The 22,545-nt window shown below is 41.5% G+C and overlaps 1 protein-coding gene across 5 annotated transcripts in view; it reads right to left on the reverse strand.

Annotated features, from left to right (window-relative positions):
- The window catches only part of COLQ (collagen like tail subunit of asymmetric acetylcholinesterase), a 108,660-nt gene that overhangs the window by 15,466 nt on the left and 70,649 nt on the right, over positions 1-22,545 (reverse strand). For all 5 annotated transcript variants that reach the window (XR_005749406.1, XM_040352942.1, XM_040352944.1 and 2 more), the window contains 4 exons: positions 17,961-18,005; positions 9,556-9,591; positions 6,288-6,368; positions 1,407-1,494 (listed from right to left, as the gene is read on the reverse strand). Coding sequence is in view for 4 of the 5 variants with exons in the window: in XM_040352942.1 (XP_040208876.1) it covers positions 1,407-1,494; positions 6,288-6,368; positions 9,556-9,591; positions 17,961-18,005 (250 nt within the window). In the remaining variant the exon portion in view is untranslated. The remainder of the gene's footprint in view (positions 1-1,406; positions 1,495-6,287; positions 6,369-9,555; positions 9,592-17,960; positions 18,006-22,545) is intronic.

The raw sequence follows: 22,545 nt of genomic DNA on the forward strand, positions 1-22,545 counted from the left end.
CGTAATAACCAGCGGACATGTCCGATTAGGTGTACTAACCATCGGACATGTCCGACGGACATGTTTCCAGCGGACAAGTTTCTAAGCATGCTAAGAAACTTTTGTCCGCTGGAAACCTGTCCGCTAGGCCATACATCCGGTTGGACATGTCCGCGGAAACTGGTCTGCGGACCAGTTTCAGCGGACATGTCTCCTTGTGTGTACGGGGCCTTAGACAGTTGTCACCAGAACATTTGTTCCCATTAGAAGATTTACCTTCAGTTCGTGCTATCAACTTAAAGCTGAACTCCAGGTATGATCTGTATTGCATATTCACATTAGCCCAGCTTGGATCAATGTATGGATGTATATCTTATACCCCATGGGCCACAATCTTCCGAGTCCCGTGCATTGCCCCCCCCCCGCCCCTCATCACACTGGCGAGGTACCTCACTTGGCACTGCTGCTGTTCAAAAAACGTCTTCCCCAGCAGTCCAAAAGATATAAAATATGCATACTTACATTGTGCAAGACAGGACCAAAGCAATAAAGCTCATACCTGGAGTTGAGCTTTCAAATTCAGGCCCTTATGTCCTGTCTGGGTTACAATGGTCTCCAGGACAAATAGAAGGGTGAATCTCCCCATCTTAGAAACAGATGACAATAAACACTTGGCAGAGGGTCTTACCCCTCCCTTACTCTATCCAGTGCTGGAAGTTAAAGTATGCAAACTAACGTATCACAAGTGCAATCACCCAGGGGTGCTGGTACATACCTCTAGTTAGTTACTGCAGCAATGATTCCCAGCGTGTGGGACATTTACCAATAGTGGTAGTCAACCCCATTACAAGTGGGATAATACAGTGCTAGAAATTGTTGTGCGAAAAACTATTCTAGAGCATTCTGAAGTCCCTGTTGTGCGCTAATACAAAAAATACATTTAAAAAAGCTGGACTCCAGCTGGGAAGTTGATGCCTTGGCTTGCCTTCTGCAAAGATTTCTAGAAAAATGCAGGAGGGAAGGTGGGTCAAAAAGCTGACTTCGTACTTGATGTCTGTATTAGCATTATAAAATGCACTGGGTTTCAGCGCTCCAAGAAGGTATGCGCAGGCATCTTTGGGTTGTTCACTTTCTTAAACATCTTTACAAATTCACCTTGACGTATTACATTATATAAAGACTTAATTATTAACAAATGCAAAAACTGGAGGAGGTGCCTAGAATCTGAATGCCATATTTTATAGATATGTTGAAACACAAAAAATTACTGACAACACTCTTATATTCCTTCACCTTCAGACTTTAGCCTGACTGTATAATCTTCTTTTTTTTATAATTAACTATACAGTGCGGTTAACTTCCTCTAGAAAGGTTTTTATATGTAAAAAAATATATATGTATAGGTTTTTTATATGTATCCTTTTCACCTGGTCCTGGGGGTCCAGCTGGGCCAATAGCACCAGGTCTACCAGGAGGGCCCATGACTCCCATAGCACCAGTGACACCCTTGTCTCCCTGTAAACAAACACATAAACAAATGAGTAAAATAACACCAGCACTATCATGCAAAAAAAAAGATGCAATATAAACACTGTAAGAAAAACAACCATAATATAGTACTATTTAAAATATTGAGTTTTTCTTCTTACAAAAGCAAGATAAAAACAAACATTTTTTAACTTGTTTTGATAAATCCATATATAGATGTTACTAGTAAAACTCTAACCATGTACCTCTCTTGCACCTATTTTTTCAACTTTCCCTTATACATACCTTCAATAAAGGAGTCTTTTAGTTGTCAACATGATGTCTTGGGTCCTCTTGTTCCTTTGATTGTCAGTGGTGGGAAATCTTCCATACTGCACAGAGCAGCAATACAATACTACAACTTCAGTGCCGCCCTCTAAAGTATTCTAATGTGAGCTCACGCCAGCGTTGGTTGAGACAGCCCCAAGGGGGGGGGGGGGGGTTCATGACAGCATGGGATTACAATAAATGATTTGAATGATACTAGCCATCATTCAACCTGGGAGAAGACCAGTGCTGGACATCCTGGGGTTAATTTACTAAAACTGGAGAGTGCAAAATCTGGATATGCTCTGCATAGAAACACATTAGCTTCCAGGTTTCATTGTCAAGGCTTAAAGGGTCACTAAAGGAAACAATTTTTTTAGCTGAAATTACTGTTTACAAGGTATAGAGACACAATAGTTAACTGATTCCTTTTAAAAATGATTAAAAATAGATAAAAAACAATCATATAATGTGCCTGCAGTTTAGCTTCGTTTTTGCTGTTGTTTCCTGGGTCTCTGATGTACAGAAAGCCAATAGAGGGCAGAGAGCCAATAGAGGGCAGTGATACTTTGTCTAAAACTCCTCAGCACCAATCCAGTTTCGTTTTACACACAGTAATCACACCTCCTTGATTAGTCACCACAGAGAGAAATCTCCCAGTACTGTGGTTATCAGGAAACAGACAACCAGGAAGTGTCCAGAACAGAGAGGAATTACAGCAACATCAAAGCAAAAACGAACAATGAGGACATGAAACCAGGACTGCAGTAAGGTAAAGGAAGCTATTTAGCTAAAAAAATGTTTTCCTTTAGTGACCCTTTAATTGAACAATATGAAGTTAGAAGCTGATTGTCTACTATGCAGAGCTGCACCAGATTTTGCACTCTCCAGGTTTAGTAAATAACTCCCATGGGGCTTTGGTAGAAAATGCTGAAGAGGAGGTAAGTATTTCAGCGAGAATTTTTTTTTTTCATTTGTAAGCCTGCTTAATTTTGATTTAATTTAACAAACTGGATTGGAATTAAAACCCAGATACACAAGTAACCATAGCCATAATACAGAACACAAATGTAAGAGATGTGAGTAACTCTTATGTCAGCTAAATGAGTCATAAAAAACATAGCAAACTACCAATTGTAATCAATGATGCCTTTGACCATTTACTATATTATCTGGTAAATAAATAAATAAACACATAATAAATAAAAAAACGACATAATGAGAGTTTAGAAGTTAGACATCATATAAATGAACTGAGGGAGGAATTTTCTAAAATAGGTTGTAGGATGTAACGCCTTCTTGATTTACAGCAGATTTAGGAGTGATATTTATATAGTTTGGTATATACTAGTGTATATATTGGGACATAGTTTACTTACCAGATGGCTCTTCATTAGTCAAAGACAGCAGCTACAAACAATATTAAAGCCAACATTACAGCTGTTTTTTTTACATATATACAGTGGGGAAAATAATTATTTTTCCCACTGTATACTCAAAACAGCCTGATCTGAAATTATTTTCCTTTTAACTGGGCTGCTCTATTTATGCTAAACAAATACATACTGTATAATAGTAACTTTTAGCATACACTACTGGTTACTGTAGCTCAAAGGGGAAGCATAAAAACGGGTTTACTACGTACTGTATTGTTTTGTTTTGTTTGGATCATCATACTTGACTTAATAACTAACTTGAGCGGGTAGGAAGAAGTTTTTGTGAACTGCTGAGTTACTAAACTAGAATGAAAATACCTAAATAATCATCAACTTAAAATATAACCCCAAACCTATAACATCTCACAGTACTTTGTGCTGAATTAGCACACAGATGTCTAGATAAATCACTTGACATCTATGGGCCGGATTCAGATACAAATGCCTATTTAGGATGGCGTAGCGTATCTGATATACTCTACGCCACCGTAACTTTGACAGGCAAGTCCTGTATTCAGAAACAATTTTACGCCCGAAGTTACAGCGGTGTAGCGTATATGGGCCGGCATAAGCCCGCCTAATTCAAAACTGGCTGGTAGGGGGCGTGTTGTATGCTAACTAATCGTGACCCCACGTCTTTGACGTTTTTAACGAACGGTGCATGCGCCGTCCGTGAAAGTATCCCAGTGCGCATGCTCCAAATTACGCCGCAAATAGTCAATGCTTTCGACGTGAACATAACTTACGCAAAACCCTATTCGCGAACGACATACGCAAACGACGTAAAATGTAAAAAGTTCGACGCTGGCCCGACGTCCATACTTAACATTGCGTACGCCTCATATAGCAGGGGTAACTATACGCCGGAAAAAGCTTTACGTAAACGACGTAAAAAAATGCGCCGGGCGCATGTACGTTTCTGAATCGGCGTATCTACCTAATTTACATATTCTACGCGTAAATATACGGAAGCGCCACCTAGCGTCCAGCATAAATATGCAACTAAGATACGACGGATCTTAGGGAAATCTATGCGTAACTGATTCTAAGAATCAGGCGCATAGATACGACCCCGCACACTCAGAGTTACGACGGCATATCTGAAGATACGCCGTCGTAACTCGTACCTGAATCTGGCCCTATATCTTTAGTTGGGATCATCAGCAGAGAACGTTGCAGTGTTCATGATTATACATATTTTTTGTGGATCAAATTAATCATATTACACTTCAGAGTGTCTCGACCACTGGCAAACTTTGGTTTTGTAACATTTGAATGTTAGTACCAGAAGAAGGTTATTAAAAGCAATGGAAGCAAAATGTTTACTTTTTTAATAAACTCTCTAAATTAATTGCCTGTAATCAGGAGCATAAGGCCCCTTTCACACTGAGGAGTTTTTCAGGCAGTACAGCGCTAAAAATATCGCTGCTATACCGCCTGAAAAACTCCTGCACTACATACTCAATGTGAAAGCCAGAGGGCTTTCACACTGAGTCGATGCGCTGGCGGGAGACAAAAAAAATTCCTGTCAGCAGCATCTTTGGAGCGGTGAGAGGAGCGGCATGTATACCGCTCCTTCCCATTAAAAACAATGGGAACCGCGGCAATACCACCCGCAATGCGCCTCTGCAGAGGCGCATTGCGGGCGGTATTAACCCTTTTTTGGCCGCTAGCGGGGGTTAATACCACACCGCTAGCGGCCGAATCCTGCGGCAAAGAACATTATTTTTTATCAAGTTGTTATGGGTAAAGTTCCGCTTTAACAGACACTATTAATTCATGGTTCTTCTAAAATATTTTGAATATTATGTTTATATCCCTTTAAAGTGGATGTAAACCCGATTCATGAAATTTAGGCTGGGCACATATATCTGCAGTATTTTGTTATCTCTTTTCAATTAGCTAAGTCTTATAGCTCTCTTCTAAACGGTTTCTCTGTTATCAGCCTGAGAACTGACAATACTGACATACAGTATTTTTTTACTTTTTAGACAAAAGCAGCCTGAATCTTTTATCAAAGGAGGTTGCTAAAATAGAGTAGCAGAGAGCAGCCCCTTTTACAAAACAGCTCTGAGAGTCTCTGCCTATGAAGACAGGTGTGTGCCTTTCCTCCAATGAGCAATGTCAGCTATCTTGGCTGTATGCCCAGACATCACACTCAGTGTTAAACAGGAAGAGAAATTCTCCTAACACGATCTCAACTTTCTAAACGGTATATAAATGTGAACACAGCAGATATACATATAAAACCTATGTAGGGAGATTTGGTTAATCTCTGTTTATCATCTGAGGCTGTTCACTTAACTGGGTTTACATCCACTTTAATATTCCCAAAAGCAGCCATAACCTTTCAGTTTTAAATGGCCCTAAATAATTTTTAATGATCTCAAATAGGGTCAACCCCCACCCAAAAAACTCTTCTAGAAATTTCTGCCCTTTTGTTAACCTTTTTCTCAGCTGCATGTATAATCATAGGCTTGAAAATGTAACCTTTAAATAGATGAAAAAACACTTTGCGACTGTGTAACTAATATATAAATGTGTATTCTTATTAGCCAAATTATGGTGTTATTTTTTAAATAGAAGACAAAATTCGTTGAATATTACACCCGGACATACAGTATGTACCAGCTTGGAATAGACAATATATCAAAATATCATAACAACTTAAGCTATGCTAATTTTATGATTGTTGCAAATGATTTAATGTCACAGTTGGCCATTGAGTTCTATCCCTTATCCTACAAATACCCAGTTAAACAAAAAAAAAAAAAAAGCAATTATAATCCATAGGTAATTTGCCTAAAAAAGCTATCAACAAGTCTATAAAAGTGGTTAAAGCACTGGATGGAAATAGTCATATGTGTTCTAAAAACAAAATATTTTTTAGCCATCTACTGACTAAGGTATAGCCATCTCTACACTGCTGTCAGGATTTATGAATTAAAACATTGGGTTAATACTGCCAACTGTTTTGTCAACCAAAGTACATTAGTTCAAATGCCATATATATATATAGTCTCATAGATAAAAAGAAAGACTAGTCAAAAGAAAACAACTAATTAGAGCCGACAGTACCTGTTTTCCTCGTTTGCCAGGTCTCCCTGTAGGCCCTCTATTTCCAGGAATCCCCGGCTCTCCTTTTGGGCCCATTTCCCCCTTTGGAATTGAGTAAATAATAATCAATCAAATAATTTTGTATTAGTGTGGGCAATATAGTCTACATTATGAAAACAAACAAATAATCTAGATTATCACACATTTTTTCTTTATTGTCAGTATGTCTCTAAGATGCCCTAAAAACATGGCTAATGTATCAACAAGTGGCCTGGTATACTTCTACAGTGCAAAACAACAGTTTCACATCTATTGATCATTAGATAATTATTATTTTCTTTTTTGATTTCACAGTTTAATGAATATTAAGCATGGGCAAACAAGACATGCCATTATGCTTTTCAGCTGTGGGCAGGTTCTTCAAGGACAGGATCCATAAAAAAGGGTCTTCCATCTCCAAGCACTAGCTTAGTACTGACAGGCACCAGGCAATCAAGGTCTAATAGTGGACCCGATAGTGCTGAATGCTGTAAATTCTTGTGGCAGCTCTAACTCTTAACAATGGCAACATGCCAACCAATCCCGTGTGCTGTCTCTTCAGATATATAGATATATTGATGATGATACTCTCCCGAACTGTAGTAAGCTTTTTCAAGCTATTCCAATTTTACAAATTGACCTATAAGGCCAGGGGATTCTCCAATAAATTTATTAACATTTGGGTTCCCTCACGAGGATGGCGGGGGGGGGGGGGGGCAGCAGAGTGACGAGCGATCGCTCGTCCTCTGCTGCAGACGGCGCTGGACTCCAGGACAGGTAAGTGTCCAAATATTAAAAGCCAGCATCTGCAGTATTTGTAGCTGCTGGCTTTTAATATTTTTTTTTTAGCGGACATCCACTTTAAACGGATCGATGGTAGTTTGAATTTTATCTGTAATCTAGAGCTTAACTACTAAAATATTTTATAAATATTTAATCTTTATTCAATTAAAAATAATTATGTACGCATGCAAAAAGTTATGTTGGGAAAAACAAATACAGGGTATGCAATAAGTGTACTATACATGTCAGAACATACCTGTTATAAACGGCTTTCATCACATTTCATTTAAATAATTTGTAAACCAAAAACTTTTTTCTACTTTTCGATATAAATAGCAGGAAGTTAAAGAACATCTCTATAAGTGAGGAGGGATCGATTCTTAGTCAGTTTTCACTGGAACAGGTGTCCGTCCCTTTTAGAAGATTTTTTTCTCTATTCCTGTCTTGGCAACAACTTTGTGTATGCAACTTTTTTTTTTTTTTTTTATAGGTCCTGGTGGTGGTGATCAGGACCAAGAGTCAGGGTGAATATCTCCAGCAAGGATCTACCTAAAACTAAAATACTAAATTTTCCCTTTACATATACTGTAATGGCTTGTTTATAAATCTGGAGGAAGTGCCGTAGTAAAAAATAAAATCAAAATTTCTCTAAAAGGGGGAAACTATCATCTCACTGTTTGTTTTTGGCTACGCTTTTATACCCTCTGTAGAATGTCCACGTGCCATTTTCTACTCTTCCCACCAGAAACTTAAAATTAAGAAATAAATAATAAAATATGAGGCGTATACCAAATATACTCCTTTTTAAATTGTGCTTTGCTTATGGTTTACCCAGCTTTATCTTTTCATGTTTTCCCAATAGCCAACAGGAATACAATTTAATTTGTACTTCCAGACTAAATTACATTCATTAAATCATTTTTCCCCTTAGTGGGTTCATCCACAAGTTAAGAGAACAAAATAGATTTCCTTGACATGGTCCTTATTTAGAAATTATATGATTATCACAGATAACACAGTTGCTGCCAGTAAGGAGTGCTATATTTAGCTGGTTTATTAAGAATGATAATGCAGATAATACAAATACAGTGCAGTCTGCAGTGCACATAACACAGGCATCGAGGTGACAAGCTCAGAAAGAAAAAGTTTAAAAAAATGTAACATAGAAGCTAAATGAAGTTCCATAGCGCTACAAATATATTGTTTATTGCGTTTCTTCTTTGTGGTCGGCTGTATCCATTACTTATTTATGTTAAACGACTAATTTAAATCCATATTAACATATCTTCCAATCTAATTAGATGAATCCCAGTGCTGTTGAATACTCTTTGTTTTCGTGTGGTCATAGACCAGTAGAAATTGGTACTCCAGGATACATTTCAGTACATACTGTACATAATGCAATGACTCTGCTGTATTGTTCGACCCATTTCCATCCACAAACGCTACAATTACGCTACTGATGAAAGAGTGTTGAAAACACCCTACATGAAGCAACATAGACTGTTTGATCGAATATAGTGGTCTCCAAGCTGCAGCCCTTTGCTTGCCTTTATCCAGCCCCTGGGACACTTTTTCCCACAGATACAAGGCACTATTCCTTCCACTGACACCAACAGTGGGGTATAATTGCTGCCACTGATACCAACAATGGGGCACTATTCCTTCCACTGACACCAACAGTGGGGCATAATTGCTGCCACTGATACCAACAATGGGGCACTATTCCTTCCACTGACACCAATGACACAGCACTACTCTGCCCACTAATACCAGTGATGGGGCATTGCTTACTCCCATTGATGTAGGGGCATTTTCTACTCACACTGGCCACAGTCCGGCCCCCTCAAAGTCTGAAGGACAGTGAAACATTTGTTTAGTAAATATGCAGACTCCTGATCTAATATATTACCCACTTGACCTCCGGAAGATTAGCACTACACTGAAAATCCAATCCGATCCGCAAAAGTCTGACGGATGGAAACCCTATTTTCCGTCCGTCTGCCGGATTGGATGACAACGGACTCTACGGTCCGTCTTCATCCGATCCCCCATAGAGGAGAGCGGCGCTCTGACAGGTCGGTCCCTGCACAGTGTGCAGAGACCGACCTGTCATCTGCCTGCTCAGCAGGGATCAACAAAGCGATCCCTGCTGAACAAAGCGGAGCCCGTACACGGACACGTCCGTGTGAAAGGGGCCTAAGATAAAATAGCTGTCCAAAATACCAAGCCATTGACTCTGATTTAAATCACATGTGCAAGATAAAGGAAAACATGAAAACATGGCTTGTTTGGGGGTACTTGAGGACTGAGGTTGAGACCACTGGTCTAGACCACCTACTCCTAGTATTATTATTTATGCAATTTATCCACATACATTATTTTCTATGTATCTAAAAAAAAAAAAAAAAGAAAAACTCTAAATGTGATGTTTGCATACAAATGAATAAAATGTATATGTGCTTACTTTTTGTCCCAGCATTCCTGGTAGACCCATAAAGCCCTGTGAAAAGAAAAAGAAAATGTAAAAACAGCATTATTTATTATATCTTGACATAAAGTCATGACCTTAATACTTTGTGCTTTTTTTACGTTCCAAGAAATGAAAAGACAGAAGATGTCGGTGGCTGGGGAAGCCACTAGATACTGCCAAACCCAGTCCTGCATAATAGAGTATTTTCTAAGGGGAAAAGTTCTGGCAAAAATATTGTGCCGGGACAAGGTCATCTAGCACTCAGGGTAAAGATGCCAAACTGCATGTTCCCCCCAAGATGTGGAACATCATGTGTTAGCAAAAATTCCCCTCCAATCCAAAAAATAAAATAACTGCGCACTAATCGGCACGCTTAGCCCTAAGCATAAATTCCCTTTTCAAGCCAAAATTCTCCCCAAACAAAAATTCCACCTCCTCCCAGTACAGATCTCTCCCCACTGAGGTCCCCTCTCTCAGCACCAATCTTTCCCCCATCCTCTTTCTAAGCTCAAATCCTCTCTCTTCCCAAATGTTCCCTGCTAGCACAACAATCCCTCCCCAAAAAAGCACCTGGCCTGTTAGCACACATTCTCACCCCTCAAACCTCCCCTCCGAGCGCAAGTCCTCCCCCTCTCCAGATCCCACCCTCCTGATGCAAATCCTCCCCTCCCTCAGGTGTCCACTCCTAGCACAAATACCCCCCAGTCATCCCTACTAGCATAAATTCTCCCCCTCCTAATGCAAATACCCATTAATCATCCCTCCTAGCGCAAATCCTGTCCCCCAACCCCCTCAAGAAACAATGTATCCTCCTTAAACAGGTTCCCCTCTTAGCACAAATCCTCTTCCCCCAACACTAACCCCTCAAATTTTCCCTCCTAGCGCAAATTTTACACCTGTCATCCCCCAGGTTCCCAATCCTGGAACAAATTCTCCCCCAATTCCAATTTCTAATAGCCTTAATATTTCCTATCCTAGCATAACCCCCCCCCGGGTACCCCCTCCTGGTGCAAATTCTCTTTCCACCCATCCCCATGGCACAAATCCCCCCTCCAGGCACAGATCCTTTTCCTCCCGCCCCACAGCACAAATCCCCCCCCCTCCTAGCACAGATTCTCTCCCCCCATTCCCTCAGCATCCAGGATTGATTTAGCTCAACATTAATACTACCTGCTAAGTAAGCACACCCTCGGCTGTACCTCAGGTCCCCCAGGAAGGAGCACATATAGGGAGCCGCTCTCCATGAACTCAAAGATGAAGGGTAGATCAGGGAGAGGAGCGATCGCAAACATTCCAAGAGTAAGCGCAAGTCCCGGATCCATAAGAAAATATATAATACAGGAAGGAGGAAAAGCCAGCCCTATTAATAAAGCGAGTACTAAAACAAATTCTGACTCTACCAGCCTACTGAGAGAAGAACTAGAGGAAGAAGGAGAAATGGAAACTAGACAAAAAAAGCAACAACTAACGAAAGGGGACTTAGCAGAGATGCTAGCAAGCATGGAACTAAGACTAGAGTCCTCTATAAAAGGAGAAATAAATATCCTGAGGGAGGACATGAAACACATGCTGCAAAGAGTGGAGGAAGTAGAAGAAAGAATGGATTGCCATAGTTTAGAATTAAAAGGTTTAAAGAAACAAGTGGAAGAAATATCTAGAGAACAGAGATACATGAGGTACAAAATGGAGGACCAGGAGAATAGGAATAGAAGAAAGAACATAAGGATTAGAGGCCTACCGGAACAATCAGGGGAAGACAACCTACAAGAACAAATGGACGAGATCTTTGGTCATATGTTGGGTACAAAAGATGTCACAGACAAAATCAAGTTTGAAAGGATACACCGGATTAGAAAACCACCAGAAGTAGGGGCAGAGGTTCCAAGAGACGTTATAGCTAGATTTCATAACTATCAAGACAAGGAATTGATAAATAGATATATGAAAGCTAACCAACCGCCCAAATATAGAGAGACTAGTTTACAGGTCTTTCCAGATCTATCAGGGGAAACGTTATCTCGGAGAAGAACTTTAAAACCACTACTGGATGTACTTAAATCACAAAATATCCAGTACACATGGGGTTTCCCGGCTTGTTTGACAGGCCGCAAAGATGGCCGCGCAGCAACACTAAGATTCCCAGAGGAGACCCCAAATTTCTGTAGAAGACTGGACATAGACCTAATCGAGATCCCAGGATGGTGGGAGAGATTAGAGCAAATAGATAGTCCAGAAGAAGCTCAGGCTTGGCAACCGGTTTGGAAAAGACCACCGGGAAGAAAGAAATGGTAGAGAGACCGAAAGAGGGGGAGGTATATAAGAGAAGTGGGAGGTTGGTAAAAGAGAGAAATGAACTAGAGGGAGGAAAGGGACAAAGAAATTGTAAAAAGAAAAAAAAAAAAAAAAAAAAAAAAAAAAAAAAAGGGGATGAAAGAATATTGCACCCGGTTAGTGATGAGAAAGGTGGGGGGACGGACATGAGGGGAGATTCGGGGGGGGATAGAGCTGGATGGGGTGAATACGGGTGGACAGATCACTCGATCTCTGTATCCTATCAGAGCTCAACCTCAAGGAGGATGAGCTGGGGGCCGGGAAAAGGAAAGGAGGGCCACAGCCAAGGGCCTCAGAGAGGCCAGTATTTCCTCCAAGGGATAGGGGAGAGGGAAGGGAGGGGGGGTAGGGGGGGTGGGAAGGAGATAGAGGGGGGTAGAGAAGATAGGGAGGGGGAGGGAATAGTAGAAAGGAAGGGGGGACTCCAGAAGGCCGCTAATATATTTAGAAGGATACTCATAAAAAAATGCCTATGATAAACATAATATCTTATAATGTTAGGGGCCTAAATGCACCCATAAAGCGCGCAAATGTAATGAAGGAGCTTAGCTTATTAAAGAGTGATGTGATTATGCTACAGGAGACTCATCTCACCGTAGAGACAAACCGCAAAAATATGACGCAATTTCACCCGTTATGGTATTTTGGGGACTCTCCAATAAGTCGAGCGAAAGGGGTCGCTATAGGCTTTGCCAAAGAGATCAAGTTTATAGTAGAGGATAAAAAGGTAGATCCAGAGGGTAGATATTTGTTCCTTAGAGGAAAATTGAATGGAACGGAAATCTCATTTGCAAATATATACTGCCCAAATAAGAACCCCATCCGCTATGTAATAAAAATGATAACAGATTTTATGGAGTTCAAACGGGGAATAGCTATAATAGGAGGGGACTTTAATTTCCATATGGATCCGGATACGGATAGTACGTCTCGTGCACAGGGGACTGGAATGGCCTGGAGAAACAAATTGAAAAAAAAACTTCATCAGTCTCAATTAGTAGATGTATGGAGGATACAACATAACAAACAGCGGGATTATACATTCCGCTCCCCTGTACACGAGACCTACTCAAGGATCGATTTTTTTTTAGTGGAGCATAGGTATTTAGAAAAAATAAATAACTCTAGCATAGGAATAGTAACCTTCTCTGACCACGCGCCAGTCTCACTGCAACTAAAAATAGGGGAGAGACAGGAAAATAATAGGAAGTGGAGGCTCAATGAAGAACTCCTGCATGATAAAGAAATAGAAATTAGATTAAAAACAGAACTGGAGGAGTTTTTCGAAATAAACTCAACAGGAGATGTCTCGGAAGCCATAGTCTGGGAGACTCACAAGGCGTTTATGCGCGGAGTATTAATTAAGATGGGGGCGGAAAAAAAAAGGAAGGATAAGGATATCAGAACAACACTCATAAAAGAAATTCATAAGCTAGAACAACAACATAAACATGAAAGAACTAAAGAAATGTTATTAAATTTAAATATCAAAAGAGAGGAGTTAAGAGAGCAAATAGAACAAGAAACAAGAAGTACGTTTAATCAAGTGAAGAAAGAGAGGTATCTCTGGGACAATAAACACTTAGCAAATTTATTAAAAAAAAAAAAAAGCCTAAACTATATAGAGAAAATACAAACAAGTCGAGGGGAAGTAGTTCACAAAACTAGTGAAATACTAGAGAGTTTTAAAGAATATTATGAAAAACTATATTCAATCAAGAATCAGGAGACAATGGAAGAACTAGGATTAAGGGAAAAAAATATATACACATTTTTAAAGGAAATAGAATGGGAGGTAATATCAGAGGAGAATTTTAATAAGCTCGAAGCCCCGATCTCAGAAAATGAAATTAGAGAAACAATCAAAAATGCCCCAAACGGTAAAAGTCCAGGACCGGATGGCCTAACTGTTCTTTATTATAAAAAGTTTATAGATATTTTGGCCCCGAAAATGTGCTCGTATATGAATGGCCTAGGCGAGAAGTGGAACATGGGTAAAGAAGCCATTGAAGCTACCATTACTTTAATTTTGAAAGAGGGGAAGGATAGTACACTTTGCTCGAATTATAGACCGATCTCTCTTTTGAACTGCGATACCAAGATTTTTTCTAAAATAATAGCAGAGCGGATGAAGGGAATGATGAAGGATCTGATCCACCCCGACCAGGTTGGTTTTGTACCAGGACGGGAGGGGAGAGATAATGGGATCAGAACACTGCTAGCCATTCAGAAAATCAGCGATAGTGGAGCTCCAGGTCTACTCTTATCAGTAGATGCGGAAAAAGCGTTTGATCGAGTAGACTGGAGCTTCATATATAAGACTTTAGAAAGAATTGGATTAGGCCAAAAGATGATGTCCTGGATTAAGGTATTATATAATAAACCCAGGGCAAGAGTAAAAATTAACGGGACCCTTTCAGGAGACTTTGAACTACACAACGGTACAAGACAGGGTTGCCCCCTTTCCCCATTATTATTTATCCTAGCATTAGAACCATTGTTAAGGAAAATAAGGAAGAATCCTGATATTAAGGGCATAGAAGTCGGACGGGAGGAACATAAACTTGCGGCATATGCGGATGATATCTTGTTCTACTTAACATCCCCGAGAACAACGTTACCAAATTTAATAAAACTATTGAAACAATACGGAGAGCTCTCCAACTACAAAATGAATCCATTCAAGTCCGAAACCTTATGTATTAACATAGTTAAGAAAGACCAAATAGCTTACCAAAAAGAGTTCCCTTTTGTGTGGGGGAAAAAAGAAATAAAATATTTAGGGGTAAAAATAGCAATCTCTAAAGAGAGGATATATAAAGTAAATTTTGTTTCTATGTTGGAAGATATCAAAACAGAACTTAGTAGACTCACTACAGGACAGATATCCTGGGGTGGGAGAATGAATATTTTTAAGATGGTGATCCTGCCCAAAATCATGTATAAGATACAGATGCTACCGATCGCTCTACCCCAGAAGTACTTTAAGACTTTACAAACGATCTTATTAAATTTTGTTTGGCAGGGTAAAAAAGCTCGTATTAGTTGGGCAACGCTGAAAAAAAATAAGACACAAGGGGGATGGGGAGCACCAGATATAAGAGGTTACTATGAAGCAGTAATTCTCACAAGAGTGATGGATTGGATTAGGGACACTAAACAAAAAAGGTGGGTAAGCATGGAATTTCAGATGAGCAATGCCCTTTTAGGGAGCATCATCTGGATCCCAGATAAATATAGGGAGTTAGGTAGACAATCACATAGCATCACTCGTCATGCTATAAAAATATGGGATAAAGTTCACAAGAGGGAAAAATGGGATTTTAATTCTCCACTAATGCCAATAAAAGATTCATATTATTTTACACCGGGGTTAGAAAAGATATCCGGTAATTGGATAAAAAAAAAGAATGCTCAGCTGAAGGACGTCATGACGAGAGACAAATTAAATACCTATGAAGAATTGAAGGAAAAAGGAGAGATAATAGAGATAAACGAATGGCGGTATGCCCAGTTAAAACATTTTTTTGAGGCTCTCCCACAGCCGCATAGATCAGCAGAAAACTTACGCCCACTCGAGAGAATTAGTCAAGGACAAACAGGGAAAGGAGTTATCTCCAAGATCTATAAGAATTTCATAGAAGTTGATTGTTTGGACACTCCACCATGTATTAAAAAGTGGGAGGAGGAATTGGGATATTCGTTAAATATTCAAGAATTAAAACAAATATGGAGAAGAGTGCACACTACATCAGTAAATAGTAAAACAACTGAGTTAAACTATAAATGCCTAATCCGATGGTACATCACACCAGACAAGGCCCACAAATATAAGAAAGAAGCCTCAGAGATGTGCTGGCGCGGATGTGGGCAGATCGGAAACATGGCCCATATATGGTGGCAGTGTCCAAAGATCAAAGTGTATTGGAGAAGAATTAGACAATTAATTACGGAAATTACGAATATAGAGATTCCAGATGACCCCTGGGGATGTTTGCATCAGAGGATAAGATTACCCACGAAACAATACCAGAAAAGTCTCTTACCCCACATGTTAACGGCAGCTAAAAATATGATAGCCAGTCATTGGCAAGAAAGGGAAAGTCCTCCCATTAAAGAATGGTGCAACAAAATGAATTATATTCAAAACTTAGAATTTCTAAGGCTAAGTGATTCAGATAGTTTAGAGGAATTTGAAAAGATATGGTCTAAGTGGATGGAGTTTAAAAATTCCATGACATTCGCGGAGCTTATGGGTGCATAGGCCATAATACCCGATAAAATATCTTCGGACTTAAAAAAAAAAAAAAAAAGAAGTCAGAGAGGCAACTGGAGTCCCAGGGGATGGGGTGGGGGGGAGGTGGAAAACGGAGGGATAAGAGTGACAAGAATTAAAGGTAAAATGTTTAAAAACATGATAAAATACACACGATAGAAGTTAAAAAAAAATTCAACTTCTAAAAAAAAAAAAATTCCACATATGATGCGAAACCAGGAAGGAGATATGGCGGGCAAATGAAAGGCGGGTTAAACTCGCGACCTTCCTCCGTAAATGGTTATGTCTGAGGTGGAAAAAAAAAAAAATCCCCCCTCCTAGCAGAGGTCCCCCTCCTGGGGCAGATCTTACTTCCGTCACCCCCCTGGGTTACCCCTCCTGGTGCAAGTCCCCCCCCAAGTTTCTTTCCTAGCACAAATACCCCCCATCATCCCTACAAGCATGGATATTCCCCCCTACCCCCCATCATCCCTACAAGCATGGATCTTCTCCCCAATCCCCCTTTCTAACTGCCCCATACTTTCCTGTCCTGGCACTAATCCCCAATCCCAATCATGTCTTTCAGCACAACCCCCCCAGATCCCCCCTCCTGGCGCAGATTCCCCCCCCCCCATCTCCCAGCACAGATCACCCTTCTAGCACAAATCCTCATCCTTGCACGCAGATCTCCTATCTCAAGTTCCCCCCACCTGGCGCGGGTCCTCATCCTTTTGGCACAGGTCTCCCCTCCTGTCGCAAATCCTCTTACCCCTAGCACAGACCCCCCAGTTCACCCCTCCTGGCACATCCCCCAAATTTCCCTTTCTCTGCTCGATCAGGTCTTACCCCTGTTGGTCTCCCCTCCTAGTCCAGATCCTCCGCCCAGGATTTTTTCCCAAATACCCCCCATCCGCCATACTAGCTAGGGTACCCCCCCTCCCCCATATTAATCCCACCTATAAGTAATCATCTTCTTCCTACCCCTTCTAGTGCAAATTCTCTCCCCCCTCCCTCCCTGGTGTCCCCAGTGCAGTTCTTCCTCCCCTCGGCTTGGCTGCAGCTTTCCTCAAGCACACAGACCTCAGATACAGTGCGGCCCATCGCTCTGTGATGCTCTAATTCTGAGGCTCCTCCATCTTGACATGTCAAAGCTGAGGAGGAGGACCAATTTCTAAACCTCTGCACAGACAGCTAGTAGGACTCAGGAGTTGGAGAGAATGCCGCTGCTGAAGTAAATGGGATAGCCTTTCGGGGGAAGCCATCACTGGATGTGGTCTTGGGACTATACAGAGTATGCTTGCCCGCATCTTACCCATGTTGTTTTCTGGGAGGAGATGGGGGCAGATTATGTGGTCACAATTTGACTGTCCCGATTGAGGAGCTCTGCAGTGATGGGAGTGTGAAGCTGGAGAGGGGGAGAGGGCACAGCCCACTCTCTCCTCCTCTCCAGATTTGGCATATATCATGCAAAACGGAGCCAACAGAGGTGGTGATGTCGCGTCGCTACTCCTGTCGGCTGATGGTCTCAGAAAGTCTCCTGACAGCGCTCCCCCACCTCACATCCTACAGACGTCAGGGGCAGCCCCCCTATACCAGCTCCGCCTACATATATTGTGGTAAGTGGCCTACTGGAAAAAGGAGTTTTACTCCATGAAGTCATTAGGAGTGTATTCTGGTTCATAAAAGACTGTCACTAAGGGAAAAAAATGATAATAAATGGCACAAAGGAAGTTGTATACACAACAGGCATTCCCCTTTCTGAGGCACAGACTATCTTGTGGCTAGCTTCACCTATGTACATTCATTTTCCTACCTGTTCGCCTTTGAGGCCCAGTTCTCCTGTATCTCCTTTTACACCCTGGAAGTAACACAGATAAGAAGTCAAACATCAGTGTTAAGCTATCTGTTGAGCTACCTTTAATAAACAACATTTCCTTGTCAAAAAACTAAAGTGAACTAGACCAAATGTGGTATCCAGGCCAGTTATTTTAATATACAGTATGTGTAAGCTGCATTAGCAGAATATTCCATGACCATGTATGAAGTATCAGTGAATGGTGGGCATGAAAAAACGTATGACAATGGCTAAGAGGGTAATGTATGCACATGTAGGACTATGGTAGAAATGTAAATATATAAGTTAAAATACCGGGTGCAAGTTAAAAACGTATACCTGAATATTGCTGATTAGAAAGAACAATATAGCACAGTAATTTATCTTTGGAAATAAGACCTTTTGAAAAATAGAGGAAATTTAATATGGAGGGAAGAGGGAGGAGACAGAGAGGGAAGGAAGAGGAAGGGGAAAGTGGAGAGGATATGTGGAATAAAATACAGGTTTTCTAACCCATCTGATAAGTATCCACCCTAACAGCATCCATCTGCTAGAAATCTGCATGGCCCTATTGCATATAACATTGTCAACCTATCTATCTAATATGTCCAGATGTAGCAACATCAAAAAGTTTTGTATATAATTTTTCACTGTAAATTTAAAATCTTAATTGTACAAATAAACATACATGGTTTCCAATAAGAAAGTACAGCACTCTTTATGCACGTTGACTGCTTCTACAGATTGAAAACCAAGATGGTTCAAACACTACTAGCAGGATAACCCTACTCTGAATCATTTAACTGTGAATGTGATCTGATACTCTGCAATTCAGATTTATTCACAACACAAGCTATCTACAACATAGCAGTAATAACCTTAGTGATTGCATGATTATTAATCAATATTTATTTTAATTGTTTATTTTTACCAATTTACAAAATTCAAAGTGAGCAAACAGAAGAAAAATTGAAATCAAATCAATATTTGGTGTGACTACCCTTTGTCTAAAAAACGTCATCACTTTTTACACTTGCATACTTTGTACACTTGAACTAGTCTACAAAGGATTTTGTAGGATTAGAATCAGGTGTACGATTAACCAATTATACAAAGCAGGTGCTAATAATCATCAATTTCATATGTAAGTTAAAACAGCCAAACCCTGCTACCAAGGTGAGGTTGTGGAAGACAGTTTCATGTCACAGGTCATACACTATAGCAAGACTGAGCACAGCAACAAGACCCAAAATAGTTATACTGCATCAGCAAGGTCTCTCCCAGGCAAAGATTTCAAAGCAGACTGGGGTTTTAAGATGTGCTGTTCAAGCTCTTTTAAAGAAGCTCAAAGAAACAGGCAATGTTGAGGACTGTAGATGCAGTGGTCTGCCAAGGAAACCCAATGCAGAAGATGAAAGACACATCATGCTTAGGCCTCATTCACACTTGGCGGACTCCGTCGCTACGGAGTCCGCCTGCTCCCGTCGGCTCAGCGGGAGATCAGTCCGCAGATCTACGCTGAGCCGACAATGACAAGCTCCTCTCTGCTCACTGAGCGGGGAGGGGCTTGTCGGGCACCGCTGTGTCCCTATGGAGCGATCTGATGAAAACGGACAGCATGTCCGTTTTCATCAGATCTTACCCGATCTGATCAGCATGGACGGATGGGGACGTGGCCCCCATACGTCTGTTTTTAGCGGGTCGGATCGGGTCGGATGTCAGCGGACATGTCTCCGCTGACATCCGACGCTCCATAGCGATGCATGGAGCGGCCGTTCAGGTCCGCCGACAGACGGACCCGAACGGCCAAGTGTGAATGAGGCCTTACTTCCCATTGACATCAGAAGATATCCAGCAGTGCCATCAGCACAGAACTGGTGGAAACCAGTGCGACTGTCTGGAGATGTCTGGCCAGGAGTGGCCTTCATGGAAGAATTGTGGCCAAAAAGACATACCTCTGATGTGGAAACAAGGCTAAGTGACTCGACTATGCATGAGAACAGAGTACAGAGGACCTGGGGTGCAGAAAAATGGCAGCACATGCTCTGGACTAACAAATAAAATGTTTAAATATTTGGCTGTAATAGGAGGCAATTTGTTTACAGAAGGGCTGCAGAGTGGTACAATAAACGAGTGTCTTCAGGCAACAGTGAAGCATGGTGGAGGTTCCTTGGAAGTTTGGGGCTGCATTTCTGCAAATGAGATTGGAGATTTGGTCAGGATATCGGGTGTCCTCAATGCTGATAAATACAGGCAGATACTTATCCATCATGCAATACCATCATAGAGGCGTGTGATTGGCCCTAAATTTATTCTGCTGCAGGACAATGACCTTAAAGGGGTTTTCCACCCATTTTTTAAGTTTATTAAAAGTCAGCAGCTACAAAAAGTGTAGCTGTTGGCTTTTAATAAACTGACACTTACCTGCTCCAGTGATCCAGCGACGCGCCGGCCGGGGGTCCGCTCCTCTCCCCCCCTCCCCGGCCGGCGTCTTCATTGTCACTGTGGGCACCCGACCGTGACAGCTTTCGGCTTCACGGCCGGGCACCCACTGCGCATGTGCGAGCGGCACTGCGCATGCGCGCGCGGCCCGGCGCTGCGCTGTTTGATTGGACAGGCGATCGCCTGGGACCTGTCACGTGTCCCAGGTGATCGCCTACAGGGAGGGGCTGCCAAAAGGCGATATAACGTATCGCCTTAGCAGCCCCTCGGCGGAAGGAGGAAGTGGGACAGGAAGTCCCCTTCTCCTGAAGCCCCCACTCCCCCCCCAAAAAAATTACATGCCAAATGTGGCATGTAAGGGGGAGAGGAGTGGGTTAAGAGGAAGTTCCATTTTTGGGTTGAACTCCTCTTTAAACATATGGCAAATGTCATCTTCATCATAAAGAAGAACACAGGGTCCTGGAAGTGATGATTTGGCCCCCTCAGAGCCTTGATATCAACATAGAGTGTATATGGGATTACAGGAAAAGACAGAATGATTTGAGGCAGTCTACACCCACAGAAGGCCTGTGGTTAGTTTTCCAAGATGTTTGGGATAACCTACCTCCCGAGTTCCTTTCAAAAACAGTGTGCAAGTGTACCCAGAAGAATTTATGCTGTTTTGAAGGCAATGGGTGGTCACACTAAATATTGATTTGATTTGGATTTCTCTTCTATGCATTTATTTTCCATTTTGTTAATAGATACTGTATTTTCTGGCGTATACACACAAAAAAAAGGGCAAAAAGTGGGGGTCATCTTATATGCCGGGTATAAAGCGGGGGTCATCTTATACGCCAGTCGACCGCTCGTTGGGTATTCAGCATTCCGGATTCTTGCCGAGTGTGCGGTAACACAGCATACACCGCCGAGCCAATCCCGGCAAGCGATGCACTCCACCAATGAATACAGAGCCTAAAGGCTAAATACAGTAGCCCGCTCGGATTGGCTGTGACAGTCAGAGGCGGGGGCTGATGATGTCACAGCCTCTGCCAATCCGAGCAGGCCCTGCACTCAACAACTGGCCCAGCGCGGTACACTGCATGCATACTGTGAGACAGCATTACCACACATCCTGCAGGCTGCCAGGGGGTCGTCTTATATGGTGAGTATAGCACAATACCACCATTTGAAATGTTAAATTAGGGGGTCGTCGTATATGCCCAGCCGCCTTATACGTGGGCATTAATAAACTATTATGCCCCGTACACACCATCACTTTATGTGATGAAAAAAATTACATTTTCTGTGAAGTAAAAAATTACCTTTTTGAAACTTCAATTTTCAAAGACGAAGTTGCCTACACACCATCGTTTTTCTCACAATGTTCTAGCAAAGCGAGGTTACGTTCCACCACGTTTTTCCATTGAAGCTTGCTTCATAAGTAGCTTCTGGGCATGCGCGGGTGTAAAAACGTCTTTTTAAACGACGTTTTTTGCTACAAACGGTCAATTTCTGTGAAGTAAAAAACGACACATAAAATTGAAGCATGCTTCAATTTTTTTTGGTCGTTTTTTACAAGACATAAAACGACGTTTTCCCCCACACACGGTCAATTAAAGTGACGTTTTTAAAAACGTCGTTTTTTTTCATCACATAAAGTGATGGTGTGTACGGGGCATTAGGATTTTCACACCTGCCTAAAACTTTTGCACAGTTTTACAAAATAAACCTTTTCACCACAGCATAATGCTACGTTTAAGATAAGCTATACTGGTACAAGGAGAGTTTATGGACCATTGAGTCCCTTGTGGAAAAACCCATTGTTTTTCTAAAATCAGCAACTGATAATTTCAGGGTCGCCTTTGGCATATAGTGTATGAGGGCATATAGTGTATGAGGGCACACAGATCCTCTCATACAGCGTGAACTTTTTCACGACCCTCCCTTCATACTGTTATTACTGTGCATCTTAAAGCGAAGCTCCAGCCCCCATCCAAAAATTAAAAGTCAGCCGCTACAAATACTGTAGCTGCTGATTTTTTCATATTAGGACACTCACCTGTCCAGGGATCCTGCGACGTCGGCACCCCAGCTGATTTTCCGATTGGCTCTTGTGTGCTGCCGCCGCTATTCGTGTTAT

Source organism: Rana temporaria, chromosome 5 (genome assembly GCF_905171775.1).
Source record: "Rana temporaria chromosome 5, aRanTem1.1, whole genome shotgun sequence".
NCBI lineage: Eukaryota > Metazoa > Chordata > Amphibia > Anura > Ranidae > Rana > Rana temporaria.